Source organism: Petromyzon marinus, chromosome 62 (assembly GCF_048934315.1).
Source record: "Petromyzon marinus isolate PM22_M1 ecotype Great Lakes invasive population chromosome 62, UKy_Petmar_22M1.pri1.0, whole genome shotgun sequence".
Lineage (NCBI taxonomy): Eukaryota > Metazoa > Chordata > Hyperoartia > Petromyzontiformes > Petromyzontidae > Petromyzon > Petromyzon marinus.
The window spans coordinates 1,873,876-1,890,426 of record NC_133728.1 but is presented as its reverse complement, the minus strand read 5'-3'; the positions used below and the strand labels follow the sequence as shown (position 1 = coordinate 1,890,426).

At 43.7% G+C, this 16,551-nt stretch overlaps 1 protein-coding gene across 3 annotated transcripts in view; it reads left to right on the top strand.

The window, feature by feature from the left end:
* The first annotated feature begins 976 nt into the window (after positions 1-976).
* Positions 977-16,551, top strand: part of LOC116955835 (nectin-1-like) — a 49,128-nt gene continuing 33,553 nt past the window's right edge. The window contains exons 1-6 of one of the 3 annotated variants that reach the window (XM_076053630.1): positions 977-1,121; positions 3,740-4,099; positions 5,241-5,540; positions 6,210-6,512; positions 7,489-7,606; positions 8,849-9,078. In XM_076053630.1, coding sequence (XP_075909745.1) covers positions 1,088-1,121; positions 3,740-4,099; positions 5,241-5,540; positions 6,210-6,512; positions 7,489-7,606; positions 8,849-9,078 — 1,345 coding nt within the window. In that variant the 5' untranslated portion in view covers positions 977-1,087. The remainder of the gene's footprint in view (positions 1,122-3,739; positions 4,100-5,240; positions 5,541-6,209; positions 6,513-7,488; positions 7,607-8,848; positions 9,079-16,551) is intronic. The other 2 variants (XM_076053631.1, XM_076053629.1) reach the window with 2 other exon arrangements.

Genomic DNA, 16,551 nt, shown 5'->3' with positions numbered 1-16,551 from the left:
ATTTTTCACAGCATAAATTAATCCGGTACACACCTTCTGTTGTAAGCTTCAGTACCAGATATTAGGTTTTGTATTTTTGTGTACCGTGCTGAATCTCAATCGGATGTTTATTTTTTCCCACAAATATGGCGAGTTTATTAGTTACTCCCAAATTGAACAGTATTTAAAAAAAATATTGTTTGATCAATTTCAGCACTTGTGCTATTTTATTTCATTTTGGAATTCACTGCCCTATTGATTTTTGCATCATTGCAACCATTAAATTGCAGCGTTTCTTTAACATGTTTAATCTCACTCCTCAGACTATCACCATCTGACACTTTCTTAGCCCGATATATGAGCATCTTCATGAGAGAGGATTTGCGCGTTATTTCACCATTTTGGTCATGCCCAAGCAGAATATCCAGGAATGGGAGAGTTTTATTCACCTCCACTTCCATGGTGAACTGGATGGATGGGTTTTGCGAGTTGACATTATTTAGGAAATTAATTAAGTGTATCTGTAAGTGTATATTTAAATCGGTTCCATAGTAAACTAAACATCTACCGCTAAGTGGCACGACAGTTTTAAGCAAACCATTTGATAAACTTAGCCGGTTGTTTATAAGTTAAACCCCTAAACATAAGAAGGAAACAACTTAATACTTAAGTATGGATCATCTTTACAAGCATTATCATGCCTTTCTCCCATTACAGACGGACAGAGATATGGAATTCAACACGTTCAACCTTATTTGGAGATCGCAAAACAACGAGACAAAAGACAGCTGAATCTCAAATAAAAGCCACAACTCTGGTAGCGACAATTAATAAAATCGCTTAGTGTGCTTTACTGTTCCGCCCATATGTTTCTGACCACCCCCACTAGCCCAGCGCATCTCTTGAACGATGTTTTCCGTGTCTCCCTGGTTAATGAGTGACGAGGGTTTATCAATTAAGGAGGCGCGTGGTTAATCACACAGTCCCAAGTCCACGGCGCTGCCATGAGTTCGAGTGAGCTCGGGTGGTGTGCGTCGTGAAAACCAGTCGACCTCCAGGCAGGCCGGATGAGTGGAAAATCAAGAACTTGGTGCTGCCCGTGTGAAATATGAAAGGGCCGTTTCGGCTGTTGGTGCTTTACGGTAAGCCTGCTTTGATAAACTCACGACTCCAAAGGATTTTCATTTCGCGTGGCTCTACAGTTTAGGCCCTCCAACAGATATCGGTGTTTCAGTGAACTTATTGTACTGGAGTGATGGGGCTTTTTTCAGTGCAGCTCCCGAACATTGGAACGATTTGCTTTAGCTCGTAAGACAATCAGAGTCGTGAAATATATTTGAATATATTTAAGTCTGTCTTGAAATCTCACCTCTTTCAACTCGCCTGTACTCTACTGCCGAGTCCTGGCTGTTTACCCTGCACTTTCTGTTTATTTCCTGCTTTCCATGCACGGTGGTGGCGCATTGGGATTTATGGATTAAATGCGCCACTTTACAAATGTAAATGATTATTACTAAGCTGTTCTAAAATAGATCCCGACCCCAACTTTGTAACCTTCTGTACCGAATTTTTGGTTTTAAAAGCTAAATCCTGTTGTTCACATTTCATCGGCATTGTAGTGTCTATGTTATAACGTGTGCATCTGGTTAATCTATTAAAGGTGGATTGTTCCATCTCTGGACCATGACAGATGGTGGTGGCTTGGGAAGGCGTTCATCCAGAAGTGGATTTATCATAGCTGATTACGTTAAGATTTCATGGAGTGCCAAATACTGACTGTGATGAAGCTTTATAATCAAAGTACAGTCCGTTCTCCTATAACCTGTGTTGTTTTCATTACGCGAATTGGATATAACGCAATTAATGTATTCGGGAACATTTTTTTCTTATAACGCAGATGCGAATTGGATATCACGCGATTAAGTGAATGGAACTACGTCGCACGAGTAGGAATAAGTGGTCATACGACTCCCTCAGTGTAGCATCACACAAGGTGGGATGCTGCTGGATGCTTCTAGATGCTACCCAAGCGCCTCAGTCTTTGTGAGATGCCTGTGTACGCATCTCACATGTTATCGCGGACTGTGCTTTACCACCTATATTATATATTATAGCGCGACTTTACCATAACGCCATATTCTGCAGGAACGCAACTGCTACCGCGTTATAGGAGAACACAGCTGTATTTAGATCACACAGAAATCACCCAGGTGCTAACTCAAATCCCTTCTCCCTCCCCGTAGATTACGAGGTGGATAGTCGATAATTGTAAAGGATCTTGGTTTATGACCCAGCTTTACACATTCCTAAGTGTCGCCCACTCGTAATGTGCGATGGGGCTCATCTCCTGGTTCGCTCGTTGCTGCCGCATGAAGCCAAAACTCCCATTAATTAGCATTGACCAAACATCCCAAAGCGATGGTGGTGGCTATGCACGTGCAATCCAGCACTGTGGAGGGGGCGAGGGTTGGTGGATCACAGAAACGTTGTGATGTGCAACTCACTACCCATGGGTGTCGAGCCGACATACCGTGGCTCACTAAACTAAATTATACAACAAAACTAATTTATGTTGAACTTCTTTCGCCCTGTACGTAGCCAACCGTGTTAATCGGAGGTGCGGGGGAAGGACAACAAACTAAACACAAACAACAGTTATACATAAATTAGTTTTCCATTTGAATTTAAAAGTGCATAGCTCCAGTGGCTTCTTAATATTGGAAGAGCGTTCCAGATGGCCACAGAAGTGCATCTGGAAGGGACAACAGTGCCATGTGTGTAGGAGTTCACATAAAACCTGTCTCTCGATCCACTGCTGGATGAAGCTCTTCCTACGCTTTGCGGGTCGTGATGGTTATTTGACCATACTTCACCACGCTGGTCAGTACGGGTTGGTGAAGGTGGGGGGATGTACAGGATAACAATGGATTTGCTACACTGCCCTCTGCCAACCACTGCCTACAACACCAGATTGTCATGCATGGTAAAACTATAAACGTTTTATTTTACCAGGTAAGGCCACACTGAGCGATGTAGCCCTTTTTCATAAGTGACCTGAATACAAATGAGAGCTCAACGAAGTGGACATATCACGTGGAAATTTATAGCAGGCAAATACCATGAACGCATTTTTCTAAATGAGGAAAAAATCAGAGGACACGGAGGTGAAATCCACGCGACCACGGGGAAAACATGCAAACTCCAAATATACTGCAAACGTCAGTGTCAGGAACGAACTTACGAGCTCCTGTATACCAGACAAGGTAGTTAACATTTTGCCATTGTGACGCCCAAAATGGCGCGATGATGATCACCCATCCAAGCACTTATCCAGGCTCTAATCTGCTTGGCTTTCATTATTTGATTGGCTCAGGCGCATGTCGTATTATTTGCTCAATGACGTATATGAGGCCATTATACTGTTTTTCAGTCATCCTAACAGTGCTCTATGATATTGTGTTACTTTACAATTGCAATGCAGTCTGAAGGAAAGTTGAATAAAGGTATAAGTGTGCTCATGTCAGGGTAGAAATGATGAGCAGATGCTACAAATTGCCAGTTTTGCACAATACAATGCTTTTACCAGATGGGCATTGCATGGTATGCAATTTTAAATGTATACTGGTACGTTTTGGGGTCTGAAGATAACAGTCTGATGGATCGGTCGCTCGTGGGGTCTTTAGACAATAGAATTTCAGACTGCTGTGTACTTCACAACCCTATAATAATCGACTCCACTTTCTCCATTATATCGCTGCAGGTCTGGTGACCGTGGGATCCTCCCAAGTAGACGTGGAGCAGTTCGTGAATGGGAGCAGGGGGAAAGAGGTCACTCTGAGATGCATCTACACGGGGGCACACATACCTGTGAGTATATCCTGGAAGAAAGGAAACGGAGACTCCTCAGTGAATGTCGCCATTGCCCTTCAAAGTGGTTACATAATTTACGATACCAGCGACTTATATGGGCGACTGAACTTCACGAACCTCAACTCTCAATTGATGGACGGATCCATCCGCATTGAGGACCTGCGTCTGGGGGACAAGGGAGACTTCACCTGCGCCTTTGCCACTATTGATAACCCTCCACCTGAAGCAACAATCAGCCTCACTGTGACCGGTGAGGCGTTTTTTTATCATACACACTACGTATCAGTTCCACATTTTTTAAAATAATGACTCATTTTACTGCAAGCCTATTTGACTTGCATCCCACTGGGATTTTTTTGCACACAGCGTTGGTGTACGGTGCTTTTTTCAGGAATATTTTGCTGTTTTTTTTTCATGGATTTTCTGTTTGCATAGTCACATAGTCACTTTAAGATGTTTTTCTTGTTCGTGTTTTTGTTTTTTTGTTTGTTGTGGTTGCATCAAATTCAAGAGTCGACTGGCTCACAGGGCTATACCAAAATAAAGAAACTGAAAACTGAAACTGTATCTCTCAGGAGGAAAAGCTCCGTAAAAAGTTCCCTTGTTCTGACGACGCTGTTCTGAACAAAACCTTAATAAAGTCCAAATCTGTCCTTGCTCATACGAGCATAATGATGGTAAGAGTGGTAGAACCCTAGGCATGTGGGCTATCACCACCCCCAGCCCCTCACTCAAAACTCTGGCAGCTGGCTTAACGCATGGTGGCGTTCACACTATAACGCGTTTTCATGCTGTGGTTCGACTGCCTGACCCACAACCAGAAGGTTTCTTATTCTTGTTCAAATCCAGATTGGAAGTCGAATAGGCCTACTAGAGATAGGCTATCGCCATAGGAATAGAAAATGACCACTACTGGCTAAGGATGCCATTCAAGTTGAGCAAGCCCCACGTTCATTGGAGCTGGGAGACCGTTTCACCCTTCATAGACTCACAACCCTCCCACTCTTCATAGAGGCCACTGGGTCCACCAACTTCCCATAGAAGTCCTCCACTGGTGGCCATCATCATCATCATTATATGCGGCTGATGAATCCATGTCATTCCTCTCCATTCCAGTGCCTCCTACTCCACTCCAACAGTCCACATTTTTCTCGGTAATCCTCTGATTCCTGTTCACTTCCATGAGTGTTGCCATTGCTTTGATAAATTCCCGTTTGGTGGCACGGCGAATATAACCTTCATCCCTTCTTGTTCGAGAACAGTCCATGGAAGCAGATAACAGAGCGACCTCTGAGCTTCCTTTAAGTGACCTTTGCACCACAAAGTAGAGGGCAGCACTTAACTATGTAACCGTCTCTGTCTCTCTGCGTCTCCGTGTCTCTGTGCCCAAGTTACCCCGAAGGTCTCCCTGGAGTTGAACCCATCCCAGTTGATAGACGGCATGGGGCTGGTGACTGTGGCCACGTGCATTGCTCAGGAAGGACATCCCGCAGCCTCCATCACCTGGAGTGGCCTCGATCAGGGCAGCTCCAATGAGACCACAGAGACGGAGCCCGACGGCACGGTGACGGTGACAAGCCGCTACCAGATGGATCCCACGTACGAGAGCCACGGGCGGACGCTCACCTGCAGGGTGGAGCACCCGGCCCTCGAGTCTCCAGTGGAGTTCCCTACCACCCTCAACATCTACTGTGAGTAGTGGACATGTTAAAAAAAAGTCAGAAAGTCCGGTTGTCGCGATGTTTGAATGAGCTTGGATTGGTGGTCGTCTCCATTGGCAGCCATGAGTCCATTTTAAACATTCCACGTTAATATAGATTGAAAAATAATTTATTTAGAATTGCTTTTGTATTTAGTTTGTTGTCCTTCCCTCGCACCTCCAATTATCACGGTTTGCTACATATGGTGCGAAAGACGTTCAACTTACACGAGTATATCATGCAAGAGTAACAATGCCCATTATTTACCCAGAAAAGTCTCTTTCATTCTTAGGCGTCTGTTTAGGGAGGGTCCTGTGCAGGCATGCTTGGCCATTTCCCGTAGTGAGTGTTTGTATTTGTGTGGGAGGAAGCCAGAGTACCTGGGGAATACCCACACATACAAGGGGATAATGCTCAAAGTTCCACACAGATAGATTCAGTAATCCATTTGTCCATCGGTCTTTCTGTACTATTGGGGCGTGGCATCTCTGGCTAAGGTGATCCATAATATAGTTTTTAAGAATCAGTTTGTATCTCCCACAGTTATTGTGTCCCTTCTTAGAGATCAGGCTACTTTAAGTGACCTTTGCTCCACACATTAGAGGGCAGCGCTTAACTGTTATTTAACCGTCTCTGTGTTTCTGTGTCTCTGTGCCCCAGTTCCCCCGAACGTCTCCCTGGAGTTGAACCCATCCCATTTGGTCGAGGGCATGGGGCAGGTGATCGTGGCCACGTGCGTTGCTCGGCAAGGACAACCCGCAGCCACCATCACCTGGAGTGGCCTCGATCAGGGCAGCTCCAATGAGACCACAGAGACGGAGCTGGACGGCAAGGTGACGGTGAGGAGCGAGTACCGGATGGATCCCACGCACGAGAGCCAGGGGCGGACCCTCACCTGCGGGGTGGAGCACCCGGCCCTGGAGCCACCTCTAGTAGAGCTCTCAACCACCCTCGACATCCATTGTGAGTGGTGGGCATTATAAATGAATGTCAGAAAGTCTGGTTGTCGCGTTTTGTTACTGGAAGGAACCTCCTGGTTCAACCAGTCCACAGGGAATTATTGTGTCCGTCTGTCCGTCGTGCATGCAAAAATGGGAGGGGTGGGGCTGGGTGGAGAGGGGAGGGTGGGGAGGGGCTGGGTGGGGAGGGTGTGGAGGGGCTGGGTGGGGAGGGTGGGGCTGGGTGGGGGGTGGGAGGGGTGGGGCTGGCTGGGGGAGGAGCTGGTCACCCCGTGGTGCCCTTATAAAACGCAACGTTTAACCTACTCACTCCGGCTTGTGCCCGCCCTCACAGTCGGGCATATTTGCGAAATACACCACGCCGCCGTTGACCCTGTCCATTGACCAAGCAACCCAACGTTCCTACCAGCTCCCTCCGCAGGAATGTGTTTGAATGAGCTTAGATTGGTGGTCATCTCCACTGGCATCCCTGAGTCAATTCTAAACATTCCACCTTCTTATTATAGATTGAAAACTAATTTATTTCGAATAGATGTTTGTGTTTAGTCTGTTGTCTTTTCCTCCGCATCTCAGATTAGCACGGTTGGCTATGTAGGGTGAGAAAGAAGTTCAACAGACAGTACATACGTACATCATGCAAGAGTAACAATGACCGTGATAATGTTGGAGAGTGACACTGTGATGAGTGCGCTGCACCATGCCTGCCCCCTGCCCTCAGATCTTTGGGACGTGAGGTGTTTGTTGACGAAAAAAACGCGGATACATTGGAGTAATGATGTAACGCCCTGTAGCAGTGGATAACCCCCTGGCTACGTTTTTGTGAAATCTACAGTTGCCTCTGATAAGAGTTCATCAAAATTAGTTTATTTTTCGTCCTGAATATCCCTCATTTGATTTTTCGCCACTTTTATAACCGCAGTTTGCTCGTGAATGCGACCAGGGCAACGTGTATGGACTCGTGCATGTGCCTCCATTCGCAGACAAACCAAGTGTGAGTATCGCTGGCTATGATGGCGATTGGTACGTGGATAAGGAAGCAGCCTCGTTGACTTGTGAAGCAGACGCGAACCCTAACATCATGCACTACCTGTGGGACAGGTAAGCGACCACAAGAAACTGTCAATACAGCTACCTCTTGTTTTATGGCGTGTAACTCAAAATCGGTTGGAGTTAAGGATAGAGCAGACTATCGAATCCCATTCTCACATCCACATATTTCACCGGTTACCATACATTATATTGGCAATACTACCATACATGTATTACAGATAGTGACATCCTATTTAAATTAAAAAAGAATAAAGTTAAACAAAAAAATGTGTACACGTAGTGAGATGTTTGAATGTGGCGGCGTAACTGGGGCTTGTGGAGGGGAGGAGTGGAGATAATTGGTGGGATTACTGGAGAGAGAGAGGGGGGTAATGAAGATGATGGCGTGTTCGAATGTGTGCACCAGGAAAAGTTCACGTCGACAAGATCTTCAAAATAGCACGCGAGAATGAGATGCTGTTGCCGCTTCTCATGCTTGTGGTTGTCATACTGCTGCACCTCAGGCAGCATTGCTACTGAACTTTGCTGCCTGACTAACGATGAGCTCGCAAGCGTGTCCCGTACACCATAGCCAACCCGGTAGAGCACGTCATTTCAATGATAGTATGCGAAAAACTAGAATAAGTGTAAATTAATCAAACGCGCTATTTCACAATCGCGTTACATAAACGCGCATAAAACGCGAGGTGACTGTAGTTGCCATTGTTACAGCCCTTTCTCAAACAGTTACTAGATGTAGTTATTCCACCCCCTATTCCGTGGCTGTTATGCAACATGTTTTGCCATACTGCTAGATTGAAAACTAATTTCTTTAGAACTGCTTGTGTTTAGTTTGTTCTCCTTGTCCCGCACCTCAGATTACCACGTTTGGCTACCTATACGGTCCAAAAGAAGTTCAACATACATACTGTACATCTAATTACATTTCGCTATTTCACAATCGCGTTACATAAACGCGCATAAAACGCGAGGTGACTGTAGTTGCCATTGTTACAGCCCTTTCTCAAACAGTTACTAGATGTAGTTCTTCCACCCCCTATTCCGTGGCTGTTATGCAACATGTTTTGCCATACTGCTAGATTGAAAACTAATTTCTTTAGAACTGCTTGTGTTTAGTTTGTTCTCCTTGTCCCGCACCTCAGATTACCACGTTTGGCTACCTATACGGTCCAAAAGAAGTTCAACATACATACTGTACATCTAATTACATTTCTCTTCGCAGCTTTTGCAGCAGTGTAATCACACGATGCTGACAGTGTGTCGTGCTCCCTGTGTTGTGGTTGCTCGTAGGCAAGACGGTCCCCTGCCCAACGGGACGGTTGTGAGTGGCAACTCCCTGTCCTTTGAGCGGCCGCTAGTGGAGTCAGACTCTGGGTCGTTCTCCTGCTGGGCCAATAACTCTGTGGGCTGGGGCGAGGCGGTGGTTATCATTACCATCCGGTCAGGTACAACCACCGCTGCTACAACCACCGCTACTACAACAACTACATCCACTACGCCCATGGCAGCCACAACACCAGGTATCAGCGCAGATACATCAGCAGCTGCTTTCCTTTTTTGACTTCCCACTGGGCCCCCACTGTTACAAAAGATGCGTTGATAACCAAAAAAACGAATTGCTGCCCAAAAATTGATGTCACCCTTTTTAAAACAGTAGCCACATTTTAAAGACAGATGGGCGGAAAAAGCTCGCAACTGTGAAATGCAATTAGAGGATGGTTTGTTTTTTATTAGTTGTGAAGTCTTTAAATCATGAGAACCAATAACAAGCATTACGGCAGGCCAGAAAAGCAAAAAAGATTTAACAAAACAAACACACACGGAGCACTGTGTTGCATGTACAAAGGCTCTCAAAAAACGTATTCGAGACAAAATGGCCACACGTTCAATTCTTTTGAACCTGTGGTTTCGCATCATGCATTGAGAGCTTTTATACATACAATGCACATTTTTGGGCTTTAAAAACTCAGAACATCTCTTAAATATAATTCAAGATATTAAGCTCAACCTTAATGAAAATTTTGTACGTTTTGATGTGACTTCTTTGTTCACCAGAGTTCCGGTCAACAAGTAAATTAAATTACTCGATACTCTGGAAACGAACACTGGTTTTGCCAAAGATATCCCACGACTAGCTGAACACCGTCTTATGAACACCTATTTCTTGTGGAAAGATGATTTCTATAAACAAAAGGAAGGAGCAGCATTGGGCTCTCATTTGTCTCCTGTGATTGAAAATTTATACGTGGAATTTTTTTAAGCAAAAGCAATAGCTTCAAGCACACTAAAACCCTTTGCTTGGTTTAGATATGTGGATGACACACTGGTGGTCTGACCACACGGCAAATATACACTTAACGAATTTCTAAATCATCTCAACTTGCAAACCCGCCCATCTAGTTCACTATGGAAGTGTAAGTTGACAGAACTCTCCGATTTCTGGATATTCTGCTCGGGCACGGCTGAAATAGTAAAATAACACAGCATTTACCGATATAAAAAAAACACACTGATGCCTTTCTGAATGAAGAGTTACACCATCACCCCGCACAGAAACCCTCTCTCATTAAGATGCTCATACATCGGGCTAAGAAAGTGTCAGATGGTGATAGTCTGAGAAGCTAAATTAAACATGTTAAAGCAGCGTTGCAATTGAACGGTTACAATGATGCACAAATAAACAGGGCACAGAATGCCAAAACCAAATAAAATAACTTGAGAGTTTGAAACTGACCAAGTAATTAAAACTATTAAAAGACCGTACATTGCAGTAGTAACTGATAAACTATCCAGACTTTTCATAATACAGTTTATTTTGGGTTAGATCGCGAAAATATGTAAATGTAATAAAGTATTAAAGCTTTCGTGACTGCATAAAATTACTCATTGGTTTTTTCAGTAAAGTCACGTATGTAGAAATACAATTAAATTATATTAAAACAAAAAACAATCACGACGTTTCGATCACAACGCAAGCGATCTTCATCAGGTGTCAAGAACAAATCACGGAGGTAAATACAACAAAAAGATGAGAGACGAGAATTCAACAAACCTGAAAAAACATTATGTGAAGCACATCCAGTCAGGCCAACAACACAGTTAGACACTTCCTGGCGGACCACGAATTTCAGAAGAGTGTTAAATTTCTTGTTCAACCTTTGGATTGCACATACCACCATAGATAGAATGAAAAATACGAGGTACACGGTCAGTAGAAATACATAAACAAGTCCACCAAGAGGTAAGGAGGGAGGAAAGATGGACACGGAGGCAGAGAGAGAGGGGGGGTCGGAGGGAGGAACAGAAGCTTAAATAGGAAATACTGTTGGAGGGGGGGAGGGGCCAGACCAAGAGCGGCAGCTCAAACACGCACATCTTACACATACAAAACGGCAGCTCAAAAAATGACCACCTCTTGTAAATACAAAACGGCAGCTCAAAAAGGGCACATCTTACATATAATTACAACGGTAACTTCCCCGTAGAAGTGTGATAATAAAGAATTAAAGCTTTCGTGACTGCGTGTACCTCGTATTTTTCATTCTATCTATGCTGGTATGTGCAATCCAAAGGTTGAACACGAAATTTAACACTCTTCTGAAATTCGTGGTCCGCCAGGAAGCGTCTAACTGTGTTGTTGGCCTGACTGGATGTGCTTCACATAATGTTTTTTCAGGTTTGTTGAATTCTCGTCTCTCATCTTTTTGTTGTATTTACCTCCGTGATTTGTTCTTGACACCTGATGAAGATCGCTTGCGTTGTGATCGAAACGTCGTGATTGTTTTTTGTTTTAATATAATTTAATTGTATTTCTACATACGTGACTTTACTTAAAAAACCAATGAGTAATTTTATGCAGTCACGAAAGCTTTAATACTTTATTATCACACTTCTACGGGGAAGTTACCGTTGTAATTATGTGTAAGATGTGCCCTTTTTTGAGCTGCCGTTTTGTATTTACAAGAGGTGGCCATTTTTTGAGCTGCCGTTTTGTATTTACAATAGGTGGTCCTTTTTTGAGCTGCCGTTTTGTATGTGTAAGATGTGCGTGTTTGAGCTGCCGCTCTCGCTCTGGCCCCTCCCCCCCTCCAACCGTATTTCCTATTTAAGCTTCTGTTCATCCCTCCGACCCCCCCCCCCCCCTCTCTCTCTGCCTCCCTGTCCGTCTTTCCTCCCTCCTTACCTCTTGGTGGACTTGTTTATGTATTTTTACTGACCGTGTACCTCGTATTTTTCATTCTATCTATGCTGGTATGTGCAATCCAAAGGTTGAACACGAAATGTAACACTCTTCTGAAATTCGTGGTCCGCCAGGAAGTGTCTAACTGTGTTGTTGGCCTGACTGGATGTGCTTCACATAATGTTTTTTTCAGGTTTGTTGAATTCTCGTCTCTCATCTTTTTGTTGTATTTACCTCCGTGATTTGTTCTTGACACCTGATGAAGATCACTTGCGTTGTGATCGAAACGTCGTGATTGTTTTTTGTTTTTATATAATTTTATTGTATTTCTACATACGTGACTTTACCGAAAAAACCAATGAGTTATATATAAATGTGTCGTTAAAACCGCCACCAGTCAACACAGCAAATTAGTAAGGTTTGTCACGTAAACAGAACGTGCCAATTCGTTACTAGTACAGCACACCGGTGTGTTAGAGCGCCAAGCCACAGCATTTTCAATCTGAGTATGACGTTTCACCAGTAATTACAACCAGCTTCATCAGGCGACAGCCAGATTTGTGGAGACCTCCTGTTTAGTTTCTTAAATAGAGGGGTAGATGTGATGACAAAACATATGCGCTCTTCTTGAGCGAAGTGGGGGGGGGGGGAATAATGAATACATATATGACTATGGGTATTCATTACCGTTTGGGTTATTTATATGTTAATTAATCAACATACATTATGAATGCTAATTATGCAAGCCCACTGTTCTTGTACTTCCTGTCGATTGTGTGTACTAAAATATCCGTACCAAAGGTAATCCCTATTGTAGTATGGCGACCAGTATAGGCATGCATTTAAACAATGTATTATTTGATGATTTGCTTCCAATCAGCACTAAGTCTGCAGCTATCTGAACGGTTACAATTATTTATATTTCTCTCAATTTCGATAGATTCTGTAATTGGTCTTGGCCAGTAGTAACTAGTTTTGCACAGAACTACAACATTATCAAAATCAATTGTGTCCTTGTTGGCACGCATGTTCTGCCACTGCTGACAGTTGTATTTGGGATCATTCGTCCTGTTTGCCCAACATAGCATTTGCCACAAGTGCGATTAATCCGGTACACACCTTCTTATTTGTCTTTTGTCAACGTGACACTTTTTTTGCTGATTGGCCGTGTCGGGTGGTGGAGGGTTACGACACATTTATAAATAAACGCGATATAACCCAACAACCTTTATTATGGACACACCTTCTGTTGATATCTTCGGTAATACATCTTTTGTACCAGATATAAATTTCTGTATTTTATATACCGTGCCAAATCTGACTCGGATGTTTTGTTTTTCAAAAACATCTGGCTAGTTTATCAGTTGCTCCCGCAATGTACAATATTTGGATAGTTTTAATTACTTGGTCAGTTTTAATGCTCTTGTTATTTAATTTAGGTTTGGCATTCACTGTCCTTTTGATTTGTGCATCATTGTAACCATTCAATTTTAGAGTTGGTTTTGATGTGAAGATGACACATTGGTGGTTTGGCCACACGGCAAAGATACACTGAACGAATCTCTAAATCATCTCAACTCGCAAAACCCATCTATCCAGTTTACCATGGAAGTGTAAGTTGACAAAACTCTCCCATTTCTGGATATTCTGCTCGGACGCGGTCAAAATGGTAAAATAATACAAAGCTTTTACCGAAAGAAAATGCACAATGATGCCTATCTGAATGCAGAATCACACCATCACTCTATACAGAAATCCGCTCTTATCAAGATGCTCATACATCGAGATAAGAAACTGTCAGATGGTGATAGGTCTGAGAAGTGAAATTAAACATGTTAAACAAGAAACGCTGCAATTTAAATGCATGCCTATACAGATCACTATACATCAATTGGGGGTTACCTGTGTAGTGACTGACTCATAGATACTAAGAGTAGAGGCACTCTGTTTACTAACAGCCTTAACAGTTCACACTTAGTAACTACAGCTCCCAGTCAGGACAGCTGGCAGACTGCCTGACTGACGATGCCGAGAAGGTGAATACAGAGAAGGCAACGAAGACTCCAGCAGCAAGACAGGATCACACTCCAAATGACAGCCCCGGGGCCCCCTTTTATCCTCCCAGCATTGCCTCACTCTGCCCCGGCCACGCCCCTTTTCTGGAACCTACTAGCGGGTTCCCGGGCTTCCCTTCACGTGCCCCTTCTGTAACCTTTCCCCTACATCCCTCTCTCTGGTCTATCACGTGACCTGCTGTCAGTCAGGGCTGTTGTGACTGCAGATCCCCTTCCCTCCCAGCAGCAAGCGCTATGCTGCCAAGTGACCGATTCTATGTCACTACACCTGTATGCAATTACCTGTATTGCACACAAACGACAGGAGGTACAAGAATAATACATATGCATAATGTGCTTGCATAATGTACGTTGATTACCATATGAATAACCCAACCAGAAATGGACACCCATTGTAACTTATATGCAAACATTAATTTCCTCCGTCACACGTGAAGGGCTCACAAGTGACGTCATCACATCTATCCCTCCATTTAAGGAACGAAACAGGGTTTATCTACAAATTTGGCTGTATCGCCTGATGAAGCTAGTTGTAATTGCTGGTGAAACGTACTCAGATTGTAAATGATATGGTTTGGCTCTCCAACACACCGGTGTGCTGTACTAGTGTTGAGGCGTAAATGATGACTCGGAGGCAGATCTTCATATAGGGGCTTGCGCCAGTTGTTTTATTAAGGACTTTTCTTCATACACGACTCCGTGTACTGCACGCTCACTGCCTACACTCCACACCCCAGGGGAAGGGTACTGGGGAAGTCCCTAGCACACCCCCAGGCTACTCTGGCCTGGTGCTAATTTCCCCCTACCCTGGGTCCCATCGTTCCCCCAGGGGAAGGGTACTGGGGAGGTCCCTAGCACACCCGCAGGCTACCCTAGCCTGGTGCTAATTTCCCCCTACCCTGGGTCCCATCGCTCCCCCAGGGGAAGGGTACTGGGGAGGTCCCTAGCACACCCACAGGCTACTCTAGCCTGGTGCTAATTTCCCCCTACCCTGGGTCCCAACTCCCAACATCACACGTCCCTGGCTCCCCGCAACGACCTCGAACACGTCACCGGTCCCAACCTAAATATCCCAGGGGGACATGATGTCACCGTCCCGCCCCTGTCCATGACGTCACCATACGTGACGTCATCGTACCGGAGGGCAAGCGTGACATGACGTCACTAACTACTACTCTACATCAGTAACGAATTGGCATGTTCTGTTTACATGACACACATTACTAATTGGCTGTGTTGGGTGTTTAACGATGCATTTATATTTACATAATCTAACCCGAAAACCTATTTTATGAATATTGTTCGCGAAAGCCTCTGTATTAAACAGTAGGTAATCCGCGTTGTGTTCTGTCCTGCGGAGAAGTGTGCGACTCCACCACGGTTAAGCACCACGGCTTTGTGAAACAGAAAAACTTAATTTACAAGTGTTCTTCAGAAGGGCAACAGCATATCTGCTCTAGTAATAATAAAGACCCTCCATGTTATAGCGCAGCTCAATCTCTCAGCATGAAGTCTGCTCAAATCTCAATAATGATACAGCCGCTTATCATATCAAATAACATTTAAAGTACAAACATCTACCCAAAATATCTGTAATACCTTCTAAATTTCCTAGTTCCTGATAATACTACTTAAACGAACAAATACTTACTCGTATAATAAATAAATAAAAATCACATCGAATTATATGAATATGTAAATTATATACGTCATATTTTACTGACGATAAACATAAAAACTATTATTCTTTCCTATGCAACGAAACCTCTGCAAAACACCTATTCTGCTCACCCCGTTAGCTAAATGTTAAAATCAAGCTCTAAGTCAGCCATTTTGTGCCGTCCTAATGAACAGCACAACGCAATGATGGCAAATGTTTTCAACTATTACAAAAACATCCTCGATTTTCAACACCAAAACACTATTATCATCTTCCAACTCTGCTATATCGATTGATTCGAGTTGGATTAATCAAAATAAATAAGTTATTAACACTCGTATATATATATAAAACACTGTGTAACAACAACAAAACGTGTTCCTGGGTAGTAAGAGTTATTTTCTAATTGCTTATGACTCAAAAGTACAGAAAATGGCTATTATTACCCACAAACTTTGTTTTTGTGACCAGGACACAAAATCAAAGTGAATAATCCACTCCATTAATAACACTGTGTCACAAATGTATTATGTTTTTTGTCCTGGGTAATGTTATTTCCTAATTGCTTATGCCTCAAAAGTACAGAAAATGGCTATTCTCCACATATTCTAGATTTAAAGCTTTCGTGACTGCAAGGATCCATACTCTTTGGTTCTATTCGGTAAAGTCACGTAGGTAAAAAACAAAACAACAAAAATCACGACGTTTCGGCCACAACACAAGCAGCCTTCATCAGGTGAAGGGATCAGGCTGTCTCGAGCACAGCGCTGGAGTGAAACACAGCCACGCTCAGACCGCGACCTTTAAGCTGTGTGTGAGGAAACAAGGTGCCTTGACAAAGGAATTAGCATAGAATTTAGCATTTGATTGGCCGACTGTTAGAGCTTTTAACAGACAACGGGACAAGAAGTCACAGCTCATCGAGACGCTGACCTTCCTCAAAAGATCCCGCGATCACAAGGTAATACCCATCGCTTTCACACTCACTTCTGCTGCTGTATCTTCTCCGAATTCTAAACAGATTCTGTTTAAGGCCAGCCTATCTTTAATCTCAGAGAGGATAAGGCTACTCCGATTT